Here is a 27,894-nt window from a genome sequence, read left to right as displayed (position 1 = left end):
TGCATCCCTGTGTGAAACACGCACCCAGCAAATGATGGGAAGGCAGGAATTAGCCTGGGCGCAGGGGGGGCGAGCAGACGTAAACAGTTCTAGAACTGTTGCTGGAGGAAAGTGCAGCTGCACCTCAGGGAGTCTCGTCTGGTGCCTGACTCCTTTTGCACCCGCTGCCAGGTCACTCGGAGAAGCGAGCTGGCGGAGCCTTGTCTTTCGGAAGAGCTGTCCTCTCCCTTACCCCCTCGCCCTGGCTCCTTGCCTCGGGGCAGCCTCGGAGGCGCGCCAGCAGCACTCCTCCAACTCTACTCCACCCGAGCCTGACAGCTGGGCGGTCCCGCCTGACCCGCGGGCGGGCCGCTGCTCTCTCTCGCAGACTCGTGCCCGGGCGAGTAGCGCCACTGCAAGGGGGTTGCCAGCGCGGGTCAGAAAGACCTCCAGGCTGGGGCTGGCTGCGCCGCGTAGTTTCCATAGTGTCGCCCGGCGAATGGCCGGGTAACGCGAGCGCGCGCGCGCGCGCGCATGCACACGCACTCACACACACACTCACACACACACACACACACACACACCCTCGCACACACGGAACCGGCTGGGCCAGGGGAGGGAGGAGGAGGGTGACGTAGCGTCCCATGGCGTCACATTGACGTCTCGCATTCCAGTCACTCTATGGAGAGGCCGCTAGGGCTCCTGTGGCATAAATGACGTGCCGAGAGAGCGAGCGAACGCGCAGCCGGGAGAGCAGAGTCTCCTGCCTCCCGCCCCCAACCCCTCCAGCTCCTGCTCCTCCTCCGCTCCCCACACACAGACGAGCTCACACCCGCTCCCTCACTCGCACACACAGACACGCGCGCTCACACGCTCCGCACACACACTCCACTCTCTCCCGCGCGCTCACACCCCTCTCGCCCTGCGCCCTCGCGGGTGCAGCGCCGCGCGGCAGCCGGACGCCCCTCCCGGGCTCACTTTGCAACGCTGACAGCGGTGGCCGTGGAGGTGGGAACAGCGGCGGCATCTTTCCCCCCTGGTCGCGGCCCGAGACTGGACGCCAGCGGAACCCCTCGGCGGCGCCCTCTCATGCGCCGGGATCTCAGCATCCCCTGCCAGCCGCTCGCCGTCTCTGGGAGCCTCTGGACTTGTATACCGCAGCCTTCCGGGACAGCCGCCGGGACTCCCGACCAAGTGCGGATTTCGGGGCAGCTCTCTAGAAACTCGCTCTAAAGACGGAACCGCCACAGCACTCAAGTATGTATTTGAGATTCGCCCAGTTAATTGGGGGACTTGCTAAAAAGTTGGCGCACTGAGAAGCGTCGCTCTCGAAATTGACAACTTTGTGTGTGGGGTTCCACCCCCCCCCCCGCCCCACATACACGCCTCCTTGCTGCGGCTTTGCTCGCGGAGCTGCGGGTGGGTTCTGATCTGAAACTTTTCCCCTGTAGCGGACCCGCGGGGATCTCTGGAGCTCGTGGGATTCTTCCCCCAACCCGAAGGGGCGAAAAGCCTCTAACAAAGAGGAGGACCGGGATTTGTGCGGTAGCAGCTCCAGCGACGTAATTCAGGGTATTTCGGCTCTAGTTGTCATGGTAATGATGCTCTCGGCGGCGGCGGCAGCAGCGGCAGGGAGTTGCAGCTACGGTGATGAACGGCAGTAATTTCCCTGCCTTTTAACTAGGGTTGAAAATAGGAACTCCGGTGGGTCCAAGTTAATACACCTAAGAGTGACTTCGAGCTGGCGGACTGAGAGGGAGCGTGGGAGCGAAGGGGCCTGAGCCGTAGTGGCCGGAGTTTGCAAAGGCGCTCGGAGGATCTCAGGAAAGAGGGCATAATTGTGGGAATGCGGCTTATTGTATTGAAATGAGCCCGGAGCTCCACTAGGCACGTCTGCTCTGCGTCGCCGACTTGCCCGTTTACACTTTCCCTTCAGAGGTAATCGGGTGTAATTGCGGACTCCCGCGCTCCGACACGCGTGGGGAGAGTGTCCCTCTCCTCCGGGCTGGGCTGAGTGTGGGAAAGGCATGTTTTACTCTTAACGGACAGAACTCGCGCCTTTGGAGAAGTTGCTCGGAGTGTTTTACTCCTAATAGAAATGAAAGTTCTCGGTTGCGAGAAGAGAGCGGTCGTGCCAACGCAGTCGGCGGGGACTGGCTTCCACAGGCACCTCCAGAAGCTTTTGGAGGCTTGAGGTTTAAGCGTTTGTCCCTTGCCTTTAAAAAACTTGAATTCAGGCTGCCTTTTTATTTCTGCCTCCGGATACTCCAAAGGGAAGAGCTAATTGCAAGGAGTTTGGTAATCAGAAATCTCGGGCTGTTGGTTGCCCCAGAGTCTTGGGGTGCCAGGAGAGAGGGCCAGGGCGCCTCTTTAGCCACTTCGTCGCGACTTCAAGCCGGAATCTTCTTTTCCCACGGCGAAAAGATGTTTTCTAGAACTAAATTGGGGAAAGAGAAAGCTGCCTAACGGGTCCGCTGGGCACAATGAATGAAGTTAGAGTTTATTCGAGTTGCCTCAGCTGCCTAAGATGCTCCAACGTGAGTGTCAAAGACTCCTTAGGCCACAGCAGCCTCCACGCCCGCTCCCTCCCCCCGCGCCCACCCACTCCCTTCCCTGGGACCCTGCGCTCGCAGGATTCCTCCTCGCGGTTTGTCTCCTCTCCCTCGGTCTTTCTGAGAATCTTTGTCTTTCCCTTTCTGTCGGTCTCCCCTCCACGCCTGCTGCCCCCGCCCAACCTCCGCCCCCGCTCCCCAGGGCTGGAAACTCCGCGGAGGAGCCGGGGTCACAATGGTGCGTTTCACGGTTTCCTCCACACGCTTCGCCACCGGGAGGGGAACACGGGGGTGTTCCTTTCGTCTGCCCACGAGAAAGAAAGGGGCTTTGACAGAGGTAGTTATTTCTTCCTAATTTACAACCCCGAGGCTCCGTGCTCCTGGCCCGGCGGCCGCGAGCAGGAGCCACGGAACGTGTTTCCAGGCGCAGAGGCTTTGCCTAGGTAACCCGACGTTTGGGAGGGGTGGCGAGAGCCCAGGGGCTCGCGGCTCAGCTGGAGGAAATGTGGTGTGGCTCTTTCCCGTGGACGCTAGTGCTCCAGGAGAGCCCCTTCCTTAAAGAGACGCGACCCTCGCCCACCGGAGTGCGAGGCCGATCCTCGGAGACAGGCTCCGAGTGCAAGGCCCCAGGGAAGGGCGGGAATGCGGGCACCTCCTGGAGGCCCCTACTGAGGATGCGGGGGGGTGGGGGACTGGAAGCGCAAGCTACAGCCGTGGGAAGATCCGTCCGTGCCTGCGCTAGAGCTCGCTCAAGCTTTCCGTAGGATCACCTGGGGCTGGGGAAGCGGCTGGGGCTGGGATTGGGGGTGTCAAGGGAATCCCCCATTTCCTGGCCTTCGAGGGCTTCCCGGACCTGTAGGCTCCGAGTACCTCTCCCTGTCTTCAGGGAAACTATGGGCTCAGGGGCTGCGGGAGACGAAACTTACATGACCCTGGCAGCCCGCGCTGCCGCGAGGATTTGGGGGTTTTGTTTATTTTGGTTCCACGTTCCCTCCCCCAGGAGCTGTGAGTGGGGCCTGGCAAAGGGGGCGCTATAGGCCGGAGTTTGGGTCAGTGGGATCTTTCCTCGAGGCCCGCGGAGCTACGCCTTCAGCTACAAAGTTTCGCTGAAGCAATGTGCAGAGAGACGCTCGCCCTGGAGCCGCGCTGGCGTCCTCCGGAATGTGCCCTCTCCGGGCCGCCGGATGGCCCCGAGCCTCGAAGTCGCCCACCCTCAAGGATACCGCCCGCTGGGTGCAGGGAGCCTCCCTCCGACCTCCCCACCAGCTGCGAACGCCATCCGCCTGGCCGCCTTGCTTCCAGCGTGGGCCTATTGCCACTGTGCCTTTTGTTTGCTTGACCCCTGGCCCCCCGAAACTCGCAGCTAATAGAAGAGAAGCTCCATTAGCATTTAGAATGAAAAGCTCAGACTTTCTTAATTCTTCGGGGCATTCATGCATTCGTTCCGGACTTCGTGCATTTTCTATGCAACGTGTAAAATTTGTATTTGAGGGGTGGGGGCGGGGGGAAATTGGAAAATGCCTATTTTCCGCTCGTGCACACTCACTGACCACCCCTCCCCCCCAATTCGGGCGGAACTCTTTCCTCAAGTGTTTTTCCTCTCTTCTGTTTTCTTGAGTTCTTGAGCTAGAACCAATTGTGGGGGCAGAGGGATCAATTACTGGGCGACGTCAGATTTTGCGTTTTTAGCCTCGTTCGGGTGCCACAAAACGGTGGTGAGCGTGGCTGGCACAGACTATTCCTCGGCTACTCCAAGGTGGTGTGATGTGTCTTCTTTCGGGAATCCAGTCACCTTAAGCACCGCTTTCTTACCTTTAAATTTTTTTGTAATTAATGTAGCATTTCTAAAGGTCCCCACCAATTTCCAATACGCCCAGCCCAGGCCCTGGTGACTCAGCCTGGACTTACCGTGACCTTTGTTCTCTCTCCCGGTGTCCGCAGAGTCCCCTGCGGAAGAGCGCAGCCCGGCAAGCCCCCGCCCTGAGACTGGACCCTCAGCGGAGCCGGGAAGCACCGCCGCCGCCTCTCCTTGCCGGACGTCTCCGCCTCCTTCACTCTCAGCCTCCGCTGGAGAGACCCACAGCCCCACCATTCAGCGCGCAAGATACCCTCCAGGTAGGTCTGAAGGCATGACCCCTTATTTCTCCCCAGCTGAGAGAGGTGAGTGGGGAAGCCACACAACCAGCGGGCAAACTGGTCGATGTGCCCAGGGCCAGGACAGTGACTGCTGGACGAGTATTTCACAGCACAGGTGGCTTCCTTGCAGGAAGCTCTTCTGGATACCACACCCTGTTGCTACCGACTGGAGCAGCCAGATTACATTAAGCATTGCATATCTCAAAAAATATTTTTCCCAAGAAAAAAATGCAAATACACCATAGATTAGTATCTTTTAATACATTTTAATGTCTTCATTTTTGCTGTCCTTTCATAGGCAGTTTATGCATTTGAGAGTTATGAGGTCACTTAGAGCAACATAGAGCATTTTTTTTGTTTGTATAAAACCCCAATCACTTGGGCACAGAAGCGTGGGTTATTGAAGCTCAACGGGAAAGAGAATAGGCATTTGACCTAAAAACCAAGGAGTAAATTTGAGTTGGCAAAAGAAAGGATTGGAGGCTTGGCTTGTAACACCTCTTTATGCATTTGTCAAAGGGATACCAGGTTCCAGGCCTGTGTAGGCCCCAAAGATATGCAGGGAAATAGAACTCAATTTCAGCAAGCTCACTGTCTAGCAGGAAACCACAGAAAGACACAAGACCAATAGGTAGGAATTGGCAAGGAAGGATGACAGAAAAGACTAATAGAGAAATCCTACAGGTCTGAAGGGAGAAGGAGACTAGATGAAACATCAGGCAGTGTTCTTCCTTCTAAATGATCAGTCTTTCCTGTCACCCCGACAACTGGACAGGAGGACACGTAAGCCTTTAACTTCAAACTAGTGTTTTTAAGGCCCTGCTTGGAAAATAAAGGCTTGAACTGGGCTCTCCTTATCACTGCTTCTTCCAACAGGCCCTCATCACCTTTTTTCAAGTCAAGATTTCATCCCATGCACGCATGACTCAATCAGATTTGGAAATGTGGGTAAGAGAAAGATATCAAAGGAAATGTGAAATACTCACTTTTCTATTAGTCACAACTTTTACACCATAGACTCCAAACAGACGTTAAGCCCCTGGTTTTCCTTTGGTTCAGAAAAACCAACCACCAGAAATTGCCCATTTTACCATTTATAGTTAGCCATAAAGAAAGGGAAATAATTAGATAAGTCATTCATAGACCCAATCATACTCAGGGCCTTCTCATCCAGCTCAGCCTCTCTGAAAAATAGTAAGCACCCTGGATACCAGTCGCTTTGGGGATTCAACATAGTCAAACTGGCAGAGGAATTAAACCTATTAAGAAACTGCTTTCTCTTTTAGAGGTACTAATTCTTCTGTCATGAGAAAATATGTAAATTAACTCAGCTATTATGATAGCTGTAAGCTGTTATCATAAAAGAGCCACTGATAGATTTTATTAGTCAAAATTGGGGAATACACACACACACACACATATACACACACACACACACATATATATATACATATACATACACACACACACACACACTGTATATGGCAGCGAGCAGGTTTGGTGGGTGTTTTGTTGCAGCTGCTGATTTTCTTTGCAGATGGTGCAAACTCCCCCGAGTCCATTTCCTGGGCCTACATTTCCACCTCATCGCCTAACTGGCTGAAGTCATCCACAGGGTCCAGTTGCAGTCACAGTGTGCAGGCTGCTAGCCCTGTCTGGAGGCATGGGAAGGGGGTGGGAGACAGCGAACACAACATGTATAGGTAGCCTTCGCTGACACATAAAATGTTAGAATGTCACTGTTTCCCTTGGCCAGTAAGTCCCATGTAGGACACTTTTTTTTTTACTCACTCATAGGTTTATAATTCAATTCGTGTGAGTTGGGAGACCATTGGCCTTCCTCCCCTCCCAAAGAAAAGGGCATTCACTGGCTTTCTTTGTGTCCTCCGAACTAGGGGCTGAAGCCTCTCCAATTAATGTATAGGGCTCAAAACCACTTTTAAAAACATCACTGGGCCTATGAGGAAAGACCTCAAATGTCCCAGATCTGGTGGAGGACAGGGGCAAGGGGAAGAAAGATAGGCGCAGAGGTCCCAGGAGGCTGGGCTTTGGCACCTTGTGGGCTCTTTGGCGGTCTCTCAGGGATTGAGCTTTTCTTTCCTGGGAAGAGAGGAAGTAAGGAAGCATGGGGCTTTAGATCTTTGCTACCAGAAGGAGGAAAGGATGTCACTTCCTCTCTGTTTCCTAGACCTAGATTAAAGAGGAATGAAGTCGGGGCTACCTATTAGACAGGGAAGAGTGCTGACTTGCTTCTGAGAGGCCCTTTTCCCTGTCCCTGCAGATATGCCCTGCGTGCAAGCCCAGTATAGTCCATCGCCTCCAGGTTCCAGTTATGCAGCGCAGACCTACAGCTCGGAGTACGCCGCGGAGATCATGAACCCCGACTACGCCAAGCTGACCATGGACCTCGGCGGCACCGAGATCACGGCCACAGCCACCACATCCCTGCCCAGCTTCAGTACCTTCGTGGAGGGCTACTCGAGCAACTATGAATTCAAGTCCTCCTGCCAGTACCAAATGCAGCCCCCTGGGCCGAGACCTTTGATCAAGGTGGAGGAGGGCCACGCACACGGCTACCACCACCACCCCCACCACCATCCCCACCACCATCATCAGCAACCGCCGCCGCAGCAGCAGCCATCCATTCCACCGCCCTCCGGACCGGAGGACGAGGTGCTGCCCAGCACTTCCATGTACTTCAAGCAATCCCCGCCGTCCACCCCCACCACGCCGGGCTTCCCCCCGCAGGCCGGGGCGCTGTGGGACGACGCGCTGCCCTCGGCGCCGGGCTGCATCGCCCCGGGCCCGCTGCTCGACCCGCCGATGAAGGCGGTGCCCACGGTGGCCGGCGCACGCTTCCCGCTCTTCCACTTCAAGCCCTCGCCGCCTCACCCGCCTGCGCCCAGCCCGGCCGGCGGCCACCACCTCGGCTACGACCCAACGACCGCCGCCGCGCTCAGCCTGCCACTGGGAGCCGCCGCAGCAGGCAGCCAGGCCGCCGCGCTCGAGGGCCACCCATACGGGCTGCCGCTGCCCAAGAGGGCTGCCACGCTGGCCTTCTCGCCGCTTGGCCTCACAGCCTCCCCCACCGCATCCAGCTTGCTGGGCGAGAGTCCCAGCCTGCCGTCGCCGCCCATTAGGACCTCGTCGTCCGGCGAGGGCACGTGCGCCGTGTGCGGGGACAACGCCGCCTGCCAGCACTATGGCGTTCGCACCTGCGAGGGCTGCAAGGGCTTCTTCAAGGTGAGCGCACGCCTCCTCCTGGCACCAGCCTTCTAAGCCACCCCCGCTCAAGTGAGCATCTAAGTGGGTCCTTCCCCGGTGTCAGAGGTGTAATTATACTCTGCGTTCCTGTAGCCTAGCACCTTCATATCCACCTTCTCAGGGTGGTTTAACTTGAAGTCCACTATAGGCGGCTGCCTCGGATGGACTTGAGGGGCTTTGAACTTCCTGGCTTGGCATTATCTTATGATCCTTATTCTGCGGGGAGCTTTCAGCAGATTCTCAAAGGGATCTCCAAAATGCAGAAACCTCATAACATGTCTCCTCTGTCCATTCTGACCGGATAGGGTCAGTGGGCCAGGTCATGGACATTTGTATCTCATTTGATATTCATAGTAAAAGCTAGAACTGTTGCATCAGACAAATCTAAGATTGCATTCTGGCCACTCACTAGCTAATTTTAAGTGTCTTGAAGGTAGACGTTAAGTATCTTTGTGTCATAGATGAGGAAATGGAGACTAGGAGAGGTTATTCAACTGCCCAGGACACACACTCGGAAAGTGAGAGGGAGACAGGAGGCCAGCTCATGTTTGCATCGCCCTCAAGTGCACACGGCCTTCACACCTCTGCAGCTGCAGAATAGGCAGCTGGATAGACAGCCCCCTCCGTAGAAAACAGAAGCTGGGGTCTTACCAATCCACTCTACCTCTGTGCCACGCACAGTGCCAGGTGTAGAAGTTGTGCATGATCTCACAGACCGAAGGAGAATTTTACAGTGGGAGGGTTTCGGCCTCGTCCATATTTTACCCATGAGGAAACTGAAGCCTGGGGAGCTGAAGGATTGTATAGCTTGTTAACAGCGAGTTATCAGTACCCAGGATGTTCCAACTGGTTTCTCCTGACTCTTGAGTTGGGCATTCTATATACCACTCAGGGGAAGGAGGCTTTGTTCTCTTGATACTCCGCTGTTGTTATTGGCTCCCAGACTTCTTCAGGCACTTAATTCTATGCCACTCTACCCACTCCCCTGATCATGATCTCAGGCATTTGCAAACCCACAAATGCTCTCCCACAATAATCAATCTGTAGCCTGCAGTGCTGGGCAGGGTGGAGGGAGAGGGGAAGCTAGATGCTGATTGGATAACTAGGATTTGGGAGGCCAATAGGATGTATCTGGGAGCAGGCTGGACTTGGAGAACACTCGAATAGAAGGCCTTGATCTGTCACCTTACAACTATATGACATTGGGTGTGACACTTCTTTCTAGGCCTCAGTTTCCCTATCAGGTGAATAAAATTCAGAGAAGAGCTGTGCGTAGTAAGTGAAATAAAACAATTATGAAAGCACTTTATAATCTTCAAAGGGCCATAAAACAATAGTTCATTATAAATGCAAACTACAAAGTATTTGTAAAAATTCATGTATTTGTGGATTGGTATATATACCAACAAGCAACCGCTATTTTTGATCTGGGGAGAGAAATCATGTGATTAATTAAATTCTGTAGAAAACTGCGGAAATGCTATGGAAAGACTTTGCAATGTAAATGCTATATTGAAAGTGTGCACAGGATTATGACGTTTTAAATGTAGAACCCTCAGTTTAGCCACTTTTTTCATTCTTAACTACTCAAGCTTCACCACGGTTACTTTCAAGGAACTGCATTCCTTTCACAGATTGATTTTTATATAATTTCAGTGGAAATGCTGAAGGGTAGTGAAACAGGCAGCCAAAAGAGGGGGAAAAATAAAAACAATTAAAAGATGTACTCGAGTAACTTCAAATATAACCATCCCTGCATAATTGAGAATAGACCAAAATATAGAAGTGGTAGTACATTCCTAATCTAGAAATGTCAATTAAGTGTTCCCCAACAGCCTTCCTTTTCTGCAGCAATCCCTTGAAAACAAATCTATATTTGAAAGGGCGGGCAGTAGAATGGAGAGAACCACCCCACAGATCTGTTAATTAAGGGAACGGGAGCAGGTTTTACCCAGTGGCTTTCTACCATTAAATTGAATTTTTTTTAAATGTGACATGAAATGCAGTTAATGATGGAATTCAGTGATTGAACTGTAACGATCTCTCCCTGTCCTTAAACTGTGCAGGCACACAACAACCATGGGAGAGGTTTCAGGTTATTGGGAAAATAGATACCTGAAGCAAAATGCCACCAGCATTCAAATTGGCATGTGGCCTTGAGGACAAGAAATATAGTTTTGGAAATTACTGCATGTGTGATGAGAGCTTCATTCAGGAAACGCAAGTTTCCTATTCTTAAAGACTGCTGAGAATTTGAATGCTGGAAACTCAGAAGCATATTTGTGTTTGGGAATTTTGCATTTTAAACTAAAATTACAGCTCTGGCTGGTGTGGCTCAGTGGACTAAACTAAAATTACTTACTAATGCAGGGAAAAAGTATCCGATTTTGTTAAATTTTTAAAGTTATATATAAGCAGTTTAGAAATGATGTCCTAAAGTGAAATTAAAAGATGATAGGATGAAAACTGATAAATGAGAGGTGAGGACTTCTGAAAGTAAAGACTGAAAATAAGTCTAGAATTTTAGGCAAGAAATAAATCACCAACCCCAAATTACTTGGATTTTCTTTTTTAGGCTTATCAAATAAATTCCAACTTTCTGCTATATTTGGAGTTGTGTAGATTCAGGTAATTTTTTAATGATCTCACCTTACATGGTAAATACATACATTTATTTGCACAAATGTTTTTAAATTAAAAAAATAAATCAAGCCTCCCGTATATTTAGAGCACAAAATTATGCTGTTATTTCTCCATGTGTGATTTTAAAATTATATGTGATTCTGAAGAATACAACATTATTTTATATCCAAGTCCAAGTTTTATGAGGTGTCTTTTACAATATGGCTATTTTGATGTCTATGTTTATAGTCATTTGTGAAATAACCTGTATTCATGGGAATTTTCATTGAAAATGTATGGCTGCCATATTCCTTTCTCTCATTTTTTTGTTTTTGTTTTGGATGTGATAGTGATAGTTTGTGTCCAATTTTAAGATTTTGATTTTAAATATCAAAAATGGCCATTTAACATCTATATTCTTCTAAAGATAAACTACACAGGCTGATTAAGTGATTTCTTTTGCATTAAAACATTATTTCCTATATGTTTTAACTAGACAAATCCTGATGTATGCTTTTTATGATTTCATCTCTATTGGGGAACAAAGCCAGTTACTATGATATTTGACTTACAAAAGTGATAGCCAACAAAGTACATCCCAGATAATTTTGATTTTATTTTAATAAGGTCAGCAATAATCAAGGGAGTAGAACAAGTAGAAAATTGTTCCCAAAGGGATATTAAAAGTGGAGATAATCTAATCCTCCAAGGTATGATATGTTGACCTGGTAATTTCAGATATGATTTTATCATTCAGACTTGGATGTCTCCTGAGACTTGCTTCAGAACAATCCGAGATGATTTTCATTGTCAGCAGCTAACACTAATAAAATTGTTTTTCCTGCAGGCTAGCGTGTTAGGAAATTAAATTTATCTAATTATACGAATTGCACTGTCGCTTTTCACATTGTAATTAAAATACATCTTGTCAGGTTCTACCTCTTTCCAGAAACTATTAGTTGACTATCTCTGTATTGTATTTTCTCAGAGAACGGTGCAGAAAAATGCAAAATATGTTTGCCTGGCCAATAAAAACTGCCCCGTAGACAAGAGACGTCGAAACCGATGTCAGTACTGTCGATTTCAGAAGTGTCTCAGTGTCGGAATGGTTAAAGAAGGTATGGGTATAATGCTTTTTATCCAACTTGCTTATATGTATTCTCAGATATTACTGAAAAAAATGTTAAGATTTATGTTGGGATGGTGAATTTTCCTTGTTTCCCTTTCCTTCCAATGTTTTGTTTTTACAGTGTATGTTTACATTTAAAAATAGCTGAGGACTACTTATTCTAATTTCTCAAAATCAATAGAGAGCTTGTGTACATACATCTTTATTCTGTTTAAGAAGGAGACTTTCAGGGCTAATTCATTACCAAATGTAAGTATGGGTGGCTTTTATGCTGCTTGTTTCAACTCTCATTAAATCATTGTGTGAGTATTATTCCAAACTTAGTGCCACTTTTAAACGGTTGGCCTATTAATGATTGCTCAACTGTGAAGTGTTTTTTAATCTCTTTTTGTGATTTATGGCTATTCACGAATATCTTTGAAGACATTTTTTCTCTCTTTCTCTCGGCGTCAGTTGTCCGTACAGATAGTCTGAAAGGGAGGAGAGGTCGGCTGCCTTCAAAACCAAAGAGCCCATTACAGCAGGAACCTTCTCAGCCCTCTCCACCTTCTCCGCCACTCTGTATGATGAATGCCCTTGTCCGAGCTTTAACAGACTCAACGCCCAGAGATCTTGATTATTCCAGAGTAAGTTTTATGATGCCCTGCTTTCGAATGAATGAGCAGGGCCTCTACTCAGATACTAGTAATATGAGTTGATTGAATGACTTTGTGACCGCCACTGTACTAAACAGTTTTCATACCTTTTCTATATTTCTCACTTCATTTAGCAATTCCAGGGCATCCCTTGCACCAAATAATTTTGCCTTATTGGATCCCTGAATGCCTTAACAAATGGCCTGACAGCGCTGCACCTGTCACGCTTATTGTTGCAGGATTCCGGGTGGTAGTGCCAATGAAAATCTGCACAGGTGCAATACAATTTGTAGATTTCTTTTATGGTTCAGGCAAAGTGGCTACTGGTTTTTTCATATTATGATCAAACCATCTGGGTGAGCTTTAAGTATATCCTTAAGCAGTTTACCCAATTTCATCGGCATTGATTAACCTGCTGCTTATTTAGAGGGATCAGACCATTGATGGAGAGGAATGAGCTCTGGCCTTGGCATCAGGAGGACTGGGATGGAATGCTGCATCTGCGGCTTCCTACCTGTGTCGCCTGGCTCCTGTTCTGGGCCTTCTCATCCCTACAGTGGAGATGACGACAGTGTTTAACCTCAGAGGGCTGTCCTGACTGTCAGGCACACAGGAAAGATGGTTGAGAAAACATTTGAAAACCACAAATGATTACCACTGTTGTTATTGAAGTCAACCAAAATGTACCAACATTCTTATTTTATATGAGATATAGTAAAATATCATCAGTTTGAATTCTGCAAATTGCCAGAAATTTAGATTACAAAGAGAAGAACAACGAAAAAGGATTTTCTAAGCAAATGTGTAAACATTACCCTAAGGCAGGTTTTAAAAAGACTTGCAAAAGCAAACTTCTAGTAAGACAGGGTCTCACCAGAGAGGGAAAGGAAGAAAAAACAATCTCAGTTGTTGGGCAGTTTCTACATGCTAGACATTGTGGTACATTGTCTCATTTAACCATTTAAAAAACCATGATCTGTAGGAATAGCTACCCTCACTCTAAGACAAGAAAACCTAGAAACACAATTTGCACATAGATCAGAGAGATACCAGTCCAGCGATCCCCAGTTGGTTGGTCTGGGTTGGCAGCTACTACCAGATTTCCCTCCCCAGGTCTAATCAGTATTTCAAATTTGTGGTTAAGTAGCTGGAAAAGAGTTGGAGTGTGTCTGTTATGGGTCCTCCTTCTAGGTTACAGTAATGTGATTGGTACATCCACTTTGCTCCTCCTTCACTCGTCCCTACCCTCATTATGGGCTGTGAAGACTCTTCTCTGAATTTGATAACAAGACTTCATAGAAGAATCATGGTAGATCTTTAGAACCAAAGGTTGAGGACTCTTATTCTGTTTACAAGTAGCATCTCTTGACTAAAGTCTCAAATAATAGTCCAGCATAATAATGCAGTGGTTAAGGCCTTAGACTTTGGAACCATGCAGGCCCCTAGATCAAAATCCCAGCAGCATCATTTAGGAGCTGGATAACATTGAACACCTGCTTAAACCTTTTAATGCCTCAGTTTCCTCATTTGTGTTATGGAATAATATTTACTTCCTGGGGTTTGTGAAGATTAAATAAGATGACACTCATCAAAGCTTTAGCACAGTGTCCTCCTTGTATGTCATCTCCACGACCAAAACCCATTCTACCATTTGTTGAATGTTCTAATGGTATGAGCACTTCACATGTCAGGTGCCATGTAGCAATACCATTAAGGTGAATGTTATTATCTCTGTTTTAAACATGAGGAGATTAAAACCGAGAAAGGCTAAAGGACTGAGTGAATGTCCAAGATCACAAAGCTAATATGCATCAGAGATAGAATTAGAAGCCAAGTGTATTGGACCCCAAAGTCTGTGCTCCTAAATACCAAACTTCCCTACATCTCTGGTTTCAGGGAGAGAGGTGAGAGAGGTGCTGGAAGAGCATTTGGGAATGAGGACCTCCTCCCTTAGGCAATTTTTCTGACTTAAGGAAGCTTTCTCGCACTGCCCATGCCGAGACTACACAGCACAATCTGTCATTATTCCAGGGTGTTTGAAATCACTTTTGGTGGTCAGGCCAGATAATTTAGGCTCCAGAAGTAAATTTTTTTGGCCCCAAATTATTCGATTATTGGTCTACATGGATTATTCAGTTATTCAGTGGCAAATCCTCTTCAGCACTTTGAGTTGTCCCAGCTGGGAACTGTCTCCACACTGAAAAAATCAATCCAGCATGTTTGCTTGTCTCTGCACCATTCAGTGTGTTAGACTAGAGTCATCATCCTCATCAACAAACATTTATCCAATTTAATTGTTAGCTTTGTCCAAAATAGCAGATTGACCATGACACAGTCTGGGTCACATTGATCTACCTTTGGGGCCTGGCTCAATTTTGTAAGGCATATTTATTTTAATTGCATTGTTTTGGAATCAGGTTGAACCTCATAGCTTGGATTCTCTTGCTTTTAGATAGCTTTACAAAATTATCAAAAATTGGACCCAAATCAATTAACTTTGAATTTTTATCAAAAACTTGGATGAAGGCAGAGAAGGCATGCTGATCACATTTGCAGATGACAGAAAGCTGGGAGGGATAGCTAATATGATGGATGTCAGTATCAACATTCAGAGTGATTTCGACAGGTTGGAACAGGATGGGCTGAAACCATCATGAAGGAAGTTAACAAAAATAAATGTGAAGCTAAGCATTTAGAATTTAAAAACATGGGAGGGCCTTGGCCTGTCAATAGTCCATGTTAAGAAGATCTTGGGAGTTTATTCCATACACACTTGCAATGAACCGACAGAGGATACATGTGGTAGAAGGGAGAGATGCTAAATTACCTTGGGCAGCGGAAATATGGTACCAGAACCAAGTTGGGGATGGTCCCATGGACTCAGTCCTATCTATCAGATCACACGTCAAGGTTGAGTCCAATTCCAAGCTGGGTTCAAGAGAGATGTGGACATACTGTTTCTGGAAACTTGTAAGGGATGATTGGAGGAAATGACCATATGTAGACAGGAAGGGAAAATGTTTGGCAGGTTTTAAGTCACTCTTTTGCCCTGTGGCAAAGAGGACTGTGGCTCTCAAGGACAGATCTGGAGGAAAAAGCTGAGGTGGGGGGGCTCCCTTTCAGTTCACTCTAAAGACAAGGATGAGCTCTCTTAGCTACAAGAGCTACTGTGGAAACTGTGATCATCAATACAAGTAACTAAAGAGAACATGTAACAGAATTTCTCACTAGCAGAGAGGTTATTTTGGATGATACTAAATTCCTTCCAACTCTAAGTTTTTATGATTCTGGCGTTTAGCTTATTATCCCTAAATGCAAATAATTACATACACATATACATATAAAAATACGTATTGTTAAGTAACTTGTTATTTAGTAAGATTGAACTTGCTTTGGCTGCCAGCTCATTAGATGATTTCAGGCCAGTTCCTGCCCCTCCATGGACCTGTTTCCTCATCTGAATGGTGAGGCAATTGGACTAAGAGCACTGCCAAGACCCTTCCAGCTTCTCATTCCCTGCCTCCCTGATCATTACGCCTGCTACGATGATCTGCTGTAACTCCACGATGGGTACAGGTCAGCACTTCCCAAAGTGCGGCGCCCACACTGCCTCTATCAGAAAGAGCCAGGGCGCTTGCTTAAAATGCAGATTGCTTGGCCATGCCTAGGCTGTCTGTATCAGAACTGGGGGGAGGGAGAAGGCAGACAGGAACCTATATTTTAATTGTTTTATATCTAATCTATATTTTTGCTGTTTTCTAAAAAAACAAAAACAAAAAAAAACCCCAGCATAAAATGAAGATGATTTTATTGAGTACCTAATACCTAAGCCTCAGCTGTTTCTGATAGAACTTATGGTTTTGGTAATTTTTTTAAGAATGTCATTCATTGAAACTCAATTTTCATAATACCTTCTCCTTAAAGTTTTATGTTTATAAATGTATACGACTGGAGGTGACCTTGAGATCATCTAATCCAACTCCCATATTTTCAGAGGAGTAAATAAAGGCTTCCAACGGTTAAGTCACTTATCCAAGGTCAGGGGCAGAGCCCAGCCTAGACCTAAATCTCATTATTCAGGGCATTTTGAATATGTTTCTAGTTCGCCATGCTGCCTCTGCTGTTTTATGGCAATATAACTAGGGTTTTGTTTAAAAAAAATTACAATGGTATTAATAAATCTCCATTGGTTTTTGAAAAAATCAAACCATTTAGAAGTGGATAAAGTGAAAAATGAAAAAATCTCTTCGTTTGTTCCTGCCCATTAACAGCTGTAGTATGTATCCATAATTTATTACATTTTAGATAGGAATTTGCCCTGTCAGTCTTGAGTCAGACAGTTGATTGGATGGAAACAATTTATAAAAGGTACTAGCTTCCCTCCGTGAATTAGGCAAATAGAGAAATGAAGAAATATTTGCCAGACAGGTATGTACATTCCAATCTCCTTGTACCAGCATATGTGCCTTTAAGGCAGTGAGCGGTTTTCCTCATTGGTGGGAAAGGAGGTGGAAGATTTGTGTTCCAAGTCACAGAGGGAATGAACGTTCTGGAGGCCAGAAAGAGAACGCTCGCTCTGTGAAGCGTTTCTGGCTCTGGGACCTTCACATTTCCTTTGGGCCAAACTTCTCTCCTTCAAAACTGAGCTCAGATCATTGTATATCAGTGCAGTCAAAACATGTCACATTTGATTTGTTTCTTCTTGAAATGTTGCTATTCCCTGCCCCACAGTTGCTTTTAATTTAGCAATATGAGTATATATAGATACTGGGCTTGGTTTCAGAGACTGCATAATTACTAATGAGAAAATAAACTTAACCTCCTCATTAGTTGGTCATTTCAAGTATTTTTCAGCAAACTGGGATGTTTTCTGGTAATTGGTGTCACTTAGTGTAGTAACAGACGCCAAATACAAGAGATACTGCTCAGATAAAACCAGGCACCAGCAAATGGCATCTAAGTATGTTAACAAGATAGCTTGAGAAATAACATGGCTAACACGTGCGAGACCTACAAAGTAAACAGCATGAAAACTCTGCAGAGGCTGGTTTCATGAGGCTCCTCAGAAATGGCCACCAGCTCATTAGATGATTTCAGGCCAGTTCCTGCCCCTCCATGGACCTGTTTCCTCATCTGAATGGTGAGGCAATTGGACTAAGTGCACTGCCAAGACCCTTCCAGCTTCTCATTCCCTGCCTCCCTGATCATTACGCCTGCTACGATGATCTGCTGTAACTCCACGATGGGTACAGGTCAGCACTTCCCAAAGTGCGGCGCCCACACTGCCTCTATCAGAAAGAGCCAGGGTGTTTGCTTAAAATGCAGATTGCTTGGCCATGCCTAGGCTGTCTGTATCAGAACTGGGGGCAGGGAGAAGGCAGGCAGGAACCTATATTTTAACGAGCACCTCAGATGACTCATTGGCACACTCAAAATTTGAGAACCATCAATAGAGTTTAATAAGAACAATTCAATTTTGCATTGAATCGCCTCTTTCCTGGCTTTTCTTGGACTGTCAAGGAATGAGCAGTAAGGATATAAATTTTCAAGAAAGCTATTAGTTCATTTAATAAATATGTGCTGAATGGCTCCTGGGTGTCAGGCACTGTTCTAGAGCACGGCCACATTGTCAAATAAGAAAAGCGCCTCCAATCATAGAGCTCACCTGCCCTGAAGGAAGGAGAGTAAATACATAACTTCAGTGATGCCACTGGCGAGAAGAGGGGGGTTTTGTTTGTTTCTGGTTTTGTTTTTAAAGGGAGTAAATTAGGTAAGAAAAGAATAAATATGGGGAAAAATATGTTCACTGATAATTTTTGAAGTGTCACTTTTTAAAGTATAAGAGCCTAAGAATATATATCTATAGTTTGGCCTACAGGATGATCACATCTAAAATATATAAAGATGCAGGGAAAAGTAAAATTGCAAAGGGAGATAAAATGTTCTTAGGGTATTTTACATGGTTAGCCTGGACTGACAAGTGAGATAGAGTAAATACCAGATTCCATGCTGCTATGAAAGTATCACATTGCTAATTTTTTTTAGGGCTGGTGTTCCATTCAAATAACTTGTTTTAGGCCTAGGCTTTGCCTGAAATCTGACCTGTATAGCCATATTATTGCCATATGAAATGTGTAGGCTCATTTCAGTTTAAATAACTTTCATTGTTGTTTGTAGCTCCAGATTCTCATTCCAGGTGCTTTGGTGAAATCACCGTTAGATGTTAGGTGTCAGTAAATGTTTACTGTATCTTTGGCTGGTGGTAAGGCCAGATTTTTGATGGATCAATTATCCATAAAGACTAGCATAAACAGGAAAAAAGATTCATTTCTAAAGTATTTCTCTATTTGGCCTATGTTTGATTGGAATAATCAATAAACAAGTATTTCTAGATTCTCTTTGGTGAACCCCAAACCTGCCTAGCCCTGAGAGAATAATATAGGGGAGCACACAAGCAGAGATGGGGGGTTGGTTCTTCAACTCCAGGTCCGGTATTCCTTGGTGAGGTTTTTATAAAGTGCTAAGCCAGGCAGAGAAAGAATCTAAAATGTTTTGTTATGTTTATTTTTTTGCAACATTTAATACAGTTTTTATTTGTTTAACTGTTGTATTTCCTTAAGTCTTATGTTCAGTAGAGGGGATACTTGGTTTGTCTTTCCCCTCAGCATTGGATGCTTACCCTCATTTCACCCCCACGTTAGTGGTGGCTCAGGCTGTGTCCAGTCTGGCTCCAGAATACTGACACAGGGACTAGAATCACGGCAGGTGAAGCCCAGGGAGTCTGGCTGGAGCCTGCTATGCCCGGCCTGCTGACTTTCCTCCTTGCTGAGCCTCATCAGAGAAAAGCAGATACGCAGGGCAGGCAAGGGCTGCAAAGTGTGCAGGATGCACGAAATGTGAGCCCGGCAGGGCTGGAGGCCTGCAGAGGACCCCAGATGAAAGCTGAGTGCTCTGGAGTATGGTGAGCAAATATGGCAAGCAGAGAGATTGTTGAGTTGTGAGCTATGGTTTCAGGGAAGTCAGTGCAGAAGGGAGCTGTTAGATCCTATTCCCAGGAAAAAGTTTACATCCTTTAGTCTTTTTCTGTCCATGTAATACACTATTTTAAAACAAAATAATGATGAATCAAGGTCAAATTCTAAGCAATAACATCATACCTGGTGTGATTAGCCACATTTAGAATCATCGAATGCAAGAGCCAGCACGTGGAGCATTCACCAGGATTGCTGATACTCTGGGCCATAATACACACCCTAACAAATTTTTTAAAATAGAAATCATACAGTATCTACTGTCAAACCACAATGGACTTAAGCTAGAAACCAATAACAGAAAGATAGCTGAATTTAAGAGCTGGGAGGAATCTTAGGGATCAGCTACTGCAGTCGCCTCCTACTTCAGAGGCAGAAACAGACCCAGAGAAGTTAAGTGACTGATTTAGGGCTGCACAGCAAGTCAGTGCCAGAGCCTGGAAGAGGACCCTGCGACCCGCTGCCCCTACTCCATGGTACTATTCATTTGGAAGCTTCACATTGTAGTGCTGGCAGCTTTCAAAAGGGGGTTCTGCCCTGATTTTTCAGCCTGCCCTTTGAGAGCATGTGGAATTAGATTCATATCAGAGGAGAAAGTTAAAAAAGTAAAATAAAATCCCCTTCTCTGACTCTCCTCCAGTTAATAGTGCGCACGTGCTGAAAAGAGGTAGTGAGAAGTGTCTGGCACCGGGTTCAGACTGCCATCCTTAGCTAAGTGTGGGACTTTGTTCCTACGGTCTGTTACATCACAGAAACATCCAGGGCTTCCTAGAATCCAGGCCCTGGGGGGGATTCCTGGGAACAGAGGATCCAGGCTTCTGAACTGGACCTGATATTATAGGATCCTAGAAAGTCAGGGCTGAAAAGTAGAAACCTTCCCCCTTTTTATAAATATAGAGGCTGAGGGACAGTGGGAGTTTCAAGTATCACAACTGTTCTCAGTGTCGTCACTGTCATCATTTGGGAAACATGTTCTCGGTGTCAGGCCGTTCGCATATATTATCACATTGAATCGTCGCAACAGAATACTGGGGAAGGTATTATCCCGGCTTTACAGAGGAGAAAACTGAAGCTCAGAAAAGTGAAGTCATTTACCCCAGATAACTAAAGCAGCAGAGCTACATTATTTCACAAATGAGGGGACTGGACAAATCTAGGATTAAAGTGGCTCGGCTCCTTGTCTGCTGTTTCTTTTGTTATTTCATCATGCCTCTGGGGAAAGCACAAAGAAAAAGAAAAAAGGCCCAATTAAGACAAGTGCCTCCTTTCCTCATACCAAACTAGTTCTACAATAAGGATCTGGCTGCTCATTGGCCGTTTCTCCTCCGGCCAGGTTAGGGCTTTGTGGCAAACCTAGGCACTCCCTTGACTCTTCTTTCATTGAACAATGTTCAACAACTATTGAGTGAGGGCGAATCTTGTGCCAGCCACTGGGCTGCTGACAAAACATGGGACCAAATGAACACATACCCGGAGACCTCCAATTAGAGCAAAGTAAAATGCTTTTGTAAAACTATACCACAGGCTACCAGTTCAGAACATCAGATGTTATTAATAGCTAGGAGGAGTAGGACTGGAAACTACAGGCCACACTTAAGTCTTGGCTGTACCACTGTTGGTTATGTAACTCTGGAAAGTCTCTGCCTCTCTGAGCTTCTCCAAGCCTCAGTTACCTCATTTGTAAAATAAGAATTAAAATTCATACCCCAGGAGATAAGGGATGCAAAAGCACGTGCAGCTGTTCGCATGAGGGCAATGACGTGCCTATTCACGTGAGTGTTTCTGCAGATCTGCCTGTGCTGTTGGCTGTCCCTTCATTGCCACCTTGCTCTATCAATCTTTCTGCTTGAAGCAGGAAAGATTTTCTTCCTGTGGTTCAGGCAAAACCCTGACTCTACCAGAATACCCAAAAGCTGGGGAGAGACTGTTCCTATTTGTATCTTTCTTCTCCGGGCCCCCTCTAGATCAATTCTGTCCAATAGAATGTTCTGTGGTGATAGAAATGCTCTGCACTGCATGTGGCTTTTAAGCGTGAAATATGACTAGTGTGACTGAGGAACCGAATTTTTAATATAATTTTCTTTAATTTAAGTAGCCACAAGTCCTGAGTCTGATGGTGCACAGCTCCCTAGGCCCTGCTAAGGGGATACCCTCCCCCCTCCTCTTCCTGGTTGGTTTTGTCTCACAGAAATCCATCTACAATAAGCAGAAATCACTCTCTTCTCCTATTCATTAATTCTGTCATTCCAAACTTCAGCGTGCATGAGAATTGCCTGGAGATCTTGATAAACAGTTTCTTGGGCTTACTCTCAGTTTCTGATTCTGTAGGTCTCTGGCAGGGCTTGAGATGTTCCTTTCTAGTGCATTCCCTGGTGTTGCTGATGCTGCTGGTCCAAGGGCCACACTTTGAGAACCATGGGTTAATTAAGCATCTTGTTTGGAGACAGCTTTGCTTTAGTGGAATCAGTAGATCCTGGAGACTCACACAGACACAACCCCCTGAGGTGTTGGTTCTCAACACTAGCTGCCCTTTTGGAATCACCTGGGGAGTTTTTAAAAGTCCCCACAACCAGTCCTCAACCCAGACCAGTTAAATTAGAATCTCTGTGCTGATGGCCCAGACAGGAGTGTTTTTTAAAGCTCCCCAGGGGATTGCAGTCAAGATTGAAAACCACTGCACTGATGGGACTTCTGCAAATTTGTCTATCAGGTGGTAACAAAATCCACTCTACATCATGGGGCCACTGTGAGAATCAGATGAGATAGTGAATGCGGAAGGGTTTCCTAAATTGCAGCACCTAAAAGTAAGGATTCAGGCATAGACAGTCTTGGAAAAGCCATTTGCAAACGATGCTGTTTTCCCTGTTGAACTGAGATAACGCTGCTGTCTGTGGCTTGCTTTCTAGTACTGTCCCACTGACCAGGCCGCTGCGGGCACAGATGCTGAGCATGTACAACAGTTCTACAACCTTCTGACAGCCTCCATTGACGTATCCAGAAGCTGGGCAGAAAAGATCCCCGGATTTACTGATCTCCCCAAAGAAGATCAGGCATTACTTATAGAATCAGCCTTTTTGGAGCTGTTTGTTCTCAGACTTTCCATCAGGTAATCACTGTTATTTTATCTTCCTTCAGTCCACTCCTTCCTTTGAGGAAGTTTGAAACTTGCTGTGTTTGCAAATGAGTCATCGGAGAGAAGTTGGATCACGAAGAAAATATAAAATATGATCAGGCATTAAAAAACTGATTAGTGGGGGCCCAGGCCACGTAGCTCAGTTGATTAGAGCATTGCCCTGACATGCCAGCATCGCTGGTTTGATCTTGGATCAGAGCACAATCAACTGTGGAAGGGCAGGTCAATGCTCTCTCTCTTTCTCTAAAATCAAAAAATAATTTAAAAAACAACAACAGAGTAGCAGGTAGTGCACTGGACTGGAAGCCACGACTCCTGGGCTCTATCATCAGTTCTACTATGGACTTGCTGTAAGACTTTGAGCAGGTCACTTGCCTCATCAGAAGTTTGGTTTCTTTCTGTGTAAATTAAGGAGGTTGGATTTGTTGATCTTGGAAGCTCCTTGTAACTCCAGCATTCTCTGATTCTAGAAAGAGTCCCATGGTGCATAAGGTATTTCCTGGGAGCAAGTATTTATTTTGAACATTGCATTTACCTCACGGGTTTCTATTTACGAGTCACTGTTCTAGTAAGCCAGATGTGGCTTTAATGAGTTCCCACAGCTTCTCAGCCCGCAGTGTTTACTCCAAGAGAACAGCTTCTGGATCAAAAGATTTGGTTCAACTTGTCATACTCAGTGACACCAAGCACAAAGCACAAGTTCTTTTTCAAAAAGCTGGAGCCCAGTCTCATAAAGTCCACCTGTAGCATTTGAAATTCAATCTTCTTTGCTTCCTTGCAGTTACGTATTTTTAGGAGATGGTACCAACATTTCACCAAATATTATAGGAAAAAGTCTCCTTTCTCCTTATTCTCTTCCTTAACCCCTCACCCCACATTTCATACTGTGTTACCAGAAATTCTTGTTTGAAGTGAAGACTCCCATGCCTCATTCCCAGCTATTTTGGTTTGGAGCTTTCTTAGAGGCAGTCCAGAAATCTGCATTTTACCTTCTGCTCCAGTGATTCTGATGCCAGTGGTCTGAGGTTCAGGTTTTAAACTCTGAGACTGAGCCATTCTGTCCTTGTATACCCCTGTGGAGGAGACAGAGGTGGAATTACAACTAGAGGGCCAGTAATTAACATCTTTACAGCTAATCCAGTGTACGCAGGAGCCAAACCAGCAATGTGACTATCATCTGTTAGGCAGGCAGCAAAGGATTAAGTAAATGATTAGCTCCATGCAGGCAGGCACTGTATATGCTCTATTCACCAAGTCTTCTCTAGAGCCTGGCTCTAGGAATGGCACAGACGTGGGGCTCAAGAAATACTTGACGAGTGAGTGAATGAATGAAGCTATTCATCCAAGAGGCTCAGTTAGAGAGAGATTAAGTTGTTCGTGCAGTAGGCTGAAAGAGATAGCTATGTGGAAAAAGATTTGAAAATTAAAGGGAGGCTAAGATTGAAGTTAGGATCACAGAGAATTCAGAATTAATTATACCCAACACTTCTCTTGTGTACTAGGCACTGTGCATGGGCTTTCAAATCCTACATTTTATTTAATTCCCACAACAATCTTAGGAAGCAGCAATTAGAACTCTTGTTTTGTACTTAAGGAAAAGGAAACTTAGAGATAGTAAAGGAGCACCCAAGGCCCCACCCAGCTGAGCGGTGATGTCCAACCAGAAGCTCCAGGGCACCTTTCATGAGAGAACTATGGGATGTTTATGGACATAATATACACTATCAGGACAGATGGAGAAATAGCCCTCTGCAGCTCCACTGCTGAAAGCAGAGAAGGTAATACAGGATAAGGACTTTTCAAATTCGGGGCCACTTATTACTTGGTGATTGACTTCTAGCACTTGCAGGGGCTTGGTGTTTTCAGAGTCTGCACATTGGAATCATAGTATCTGGCCTCGGGCCTTATCAGTTTTTGACATTTAAGAAAATGAGCAAACATCTTGGTTCACTGCTGAGAGAGGTGGTGCACTGAGCTTCACCTGCCTAGTTCAGTGTCCTGTTCCAGGGTGAGTCCGAAACAGGGTCTCATGCTCACCAAGGACATTGGCATAGAAAGTGGTGGTGGTCGTTTATCCCAGGAGCACAGTCTTGCTCATCAAGGGCGTTTTGGCAGGTTTGACAGCAGCATTCTGGGTCCCCAACACTGCCTCATGGCTGTCTGGGTCCCTGTGTGTTATGATATTATCCCACTGGACAGACTGAATAGATCTATTTAACGTTTCTCTATCCCCCGCTCCCATGCCTTTCTCTTGCAGGTCAAACACTGCTGAAGATAAGTTTGTGTTCTGCAATGGACTTGTTCTGCACCGACTTCAGTGCCTTCGTGGATTTGGGGAGTGGCTCGACTCCATTAAAGACTTTTCCTTAAGTTTGCAGAGCCTGAACCTTGATATCCAAGCCTTAGCATGCCTGTCAGCACTGAGCATGATCACACGTAAGCACCGCCCTGCTGTCACCCGAAGTGACCGCGTCCCCCTTTCTCCCCTTTCCTGTGTTAAGGTGGATTCTGGCTTTGGCTGTCGCACACACCAGAAAATTAGGAAAATGATTGCCACTTTTCCAAAATCTGCTGTTTAACCCAGTTTTAAGCCAGAGATGTGTATCTGCAACGTATTGTCATGAACCTTCAGGGGAGAGGGCTCCTATTGGGTTACCATTGTCAGCAAGCCCAATATGTGAAAGTCCAAATTTCCACAGGCACTCTGTTGACAGTTGAACTAACTGCTTCAGGGTTACTTTTACATGGCGCTTCAAAGGAAGGTTACCTTAACCAGCCTGTTCCTGGGGGACAGAGGGGCAAGACTTCCTCTCTCCCCAGTCCCTGGCTATTGGGCCAAAGTAAAACCAAAGAACTACACACATATAAAACACACCTTTATTTATTTATGTGCCACTTTATTTAACAACTTCAAATGGCAGAGGACTGAGGAAAATGGGTAGCTGTAAACCGCAGAAATGGCTCAACTCAGTAATTTTTAAAAGTTTAGAAACAGAAGGATAAAACATATTCAGTTTCTATATTATACCATTCTCTCCCTAGACATCTCTCCCTTGCTATCTTTTGGGAGATAAAGGGTTCCAAGATGGAATGAGAGAGAATAAAAGAGAGAGAAAGAGAGAGCGCATGAGAGAGAGAGAAAACTAGACAGGCATGTTGGGTTAGAGAGGAGATGCCCTCTCCCTGTGGCTGCTCCCCAGGCCCAAGTCCCGAGCTCCCTCTGTGGCTTGATGCTTTCATAGTTTCCCGTTTGATCTCATCCTTCTTGGCCAGACTGGGGTCTGGGGAGGCAGTGACAACTGGTGGAGGCTCCAGAGGAGGCTGGCCAGACCAGGGGCTCGCCTCCCATTTTTTTCATCAGACTGAAGCACAGCCTAGGCTGTGGGACTAAGAATTGAGGTTCAGGTTTGATACCCTCTTGACTGCCTGAAAAGCATGTGTTTTCAGGCAGGTGATGAGTTTCACAGAGGACCAAATGCATCTTTTGGCACAGAGGGCCCTCCCTGCCGATCGTGCAAGATGTGCCTTGTGTCCTGGCACCTTCTTGGGCCCTTTCCTGTTACCTTATGTGAGATATATCTGAGTACCTTAAGAGGCTAGGCTGGTTCATCACTGAATGATTTACATGGAGGTGAAGAAAATTAAATGGCATGTGCTAGAGTAGGAATGTTTAGCTAGTAGGACACTAGCTAGTTCTTTCTGTATTCCAAGTGGAACCTCGCCTCCTCCAGGTCTTTGGTCCTGCCTGAGTAACTCCATTCTTCTCTTTTTTTTAAGCCTCACCCAAAGATGTATATTTATTGACTTGAGAGAGAGGGGTGGGGCGGTTGGGGGGAGAGAAATATTGATGTGAGAGAGAAACGTCAATCAGTTGTCTCTGGTACACGTCCTGACTGGGAATCAGACCTGCAACCTTTTGGTGTAAGGGATGATGCTCCAACTAACTGAGCCACCCAGCCAGGCGAAACTGGCTTCTTTTTGGCGGGAGCTCCCAGAGACTTCCGAGGGAGTCATTAATGAAACAAAAATAAAGAGTGTCTAAAGGTATGGAGTCGATTTAAAGGACTTTCAAACCAGGAGCACCCAAAGAAAGTAAGCACACTTAAGACACAAGTGTATTATTACTCCAGCAGAACTGTAATGAAATGGGTTCAGCAGCTGCCTTTCATCCAAAGTGCTTCAGCTCAATTTCAAAACCATTCAGCTCTTCCTAGGACAGTTAAACATTCAAAACTAGGGAGTATGGTGTTTTTTTTCATTTAAAAAAAAACAAATAACATCTAGAGCCAACCTTGGCGTTCGGTAAATAAACCCAGTACATTGCCACATCTCTATGGAAATCAAATCTCTATAGTTAATCAACCAGCGTTCACTGATCTAGGCACTCTGACATTTCGGTCGGTGTTCAGAGGTGATAACACACACCCCTAGAGGGTACATGTGATACAAGGTGTTGAGAGCCATGGTGGGAATGTGGGGGCAGGGACAAAGTGCGGAGAGGCCAAAGACGGGGGGTAGTCTTCTCAAAAGAGGTAACAGGACCTGGCCCTTGATTAAAGGATACGCTGTTGCCAAGCTAAAATGGAAGGAGTGAGCTTTCTGAGCATAAATAAAAATTCTCTAAAGCCATTGAAAATGTGCTTCAGGATGGCTATGTCTAAAAAGAGTGGAGTGATGGGAAAGGAGACTGCTATGATAAGTAAGGGCGGCATCGGATGTGAAGAATCTTTCACACCTAGGTGAGAAGGTTGGAGTTCATCTTGAGGGGATCTGTGGAGACCCACAGAAAGTTTGGACCTGAGGAGCATCTTGGCAAAGCCTGCATTGTAGAAAGATCTACCCTGACAGCTGGTTCTGAGCACAAATGGTAGCCGACAGGAGACTGAGAGAGAAAAGGCCAGCCCAGGTGCGAGAGCTGTCGTTTAGGAGGATGGCCCGAGGTCTGTGTCTTTGTTGTTGTTGTTGTTATTTTACTTTTTAAGTAAATATTAATGGACAACTCTGAGGGCAGGCGGTCCCAATGTGGAGAGACTGGACGGAGTAGGAATCAGGAGAAGGTGGTGGCAGCGCTGTGCTCCTGTGGGTGTGGCCGCTCCGCCCGCCGCCGGTCACGGGGAGACTTGCTCAGGGAGGAGGCCGTTAGGCACAGCAGAAGTAGCGTGGGCCTGGGAATCCTGCTTCTCCCCTGAGTTTTAATCTGGGGTCCCACATTTCATAACTTAAGTGCCATTGGGTAATGGGTTTTATTTCTCTGAACTTTAGTTTTCCCATTTTTAAAATGGGGGTGACAACATCTATTCCATGAGGTGGCAGTGAGGATTACATCAGATTAGGTTTGTGATGCAGCCAGGCTGAATTCAGAAGGGGCACTCGATTCACCTGCAGTCCATCTTGGAGGGCTGGTGACAGGGAC

At 46.3% G+C, this 27,894-nt stretch overlaps 1 protein-coding gene across 1 annotated transcript in view; it reads left to right on the top strand.

Moving 5' to 3' along the window:
* Positions 1-946: 946 nt before the first annotated feature.
* NR4A3 (nuclear receptor subfamily 4 group A member 3) overlaps positions 947-27,894 on the top strand; it is a 33,431-nt gene continuing 6,483 nt past the window's right edge. Inside the window, exons 1-7 of the mRNA XM_054584618.1 lie at positions 947-1,236; positions 4,473-4,646; positions 6,949-7,910; positions 11,542-11,671; positions 12,136-12,308; positions 22,255-22,454; positions 24,739-24,917. Of these exons, the coding sequence (XP_054440593.1) occupies positions 6,951-7,910; positions 11,542-11,671; positions 12,136-12,308; positions 22,255-22,454; positions 24,739-24,917 (1,642 nt within the window). The 5' untranslated portion in view covers positions 947-1,236; positions 4,473-4,646; positions 6,949-6,950. The remainder of the gene's footprint in view (positions 1,237-4,472; positions 4,647-6,948; positions 7,911-11,541; positions 11,672-12,135; positions 12,309-22,254; positions 22,455-24,738; positions 24,918-27,894) is intronic.

Source organism: Pteronotus mesoamericanus, unplaced genomic scaffold (assembly GCF_021234165.1).
Source record: "Pteronotus mesoamericanus isolate MK-2021 breed Mesoamerican mustached bat unplaced genomic scaffold, CSHL_Meso_final contig_78, whole genome shotgun sequence".
Lineage (NCBI taxonomy): Eukaryota > Metazoa > Chordata > Mammalia > Chiroptera > Mormoopidae > Pteronotus > Pteronotus mesoamericanus.
Note: the sequence above shows the minus strand (reverse complement) of the source record. Positions and strands in the feature narration are given on the sequence as shown.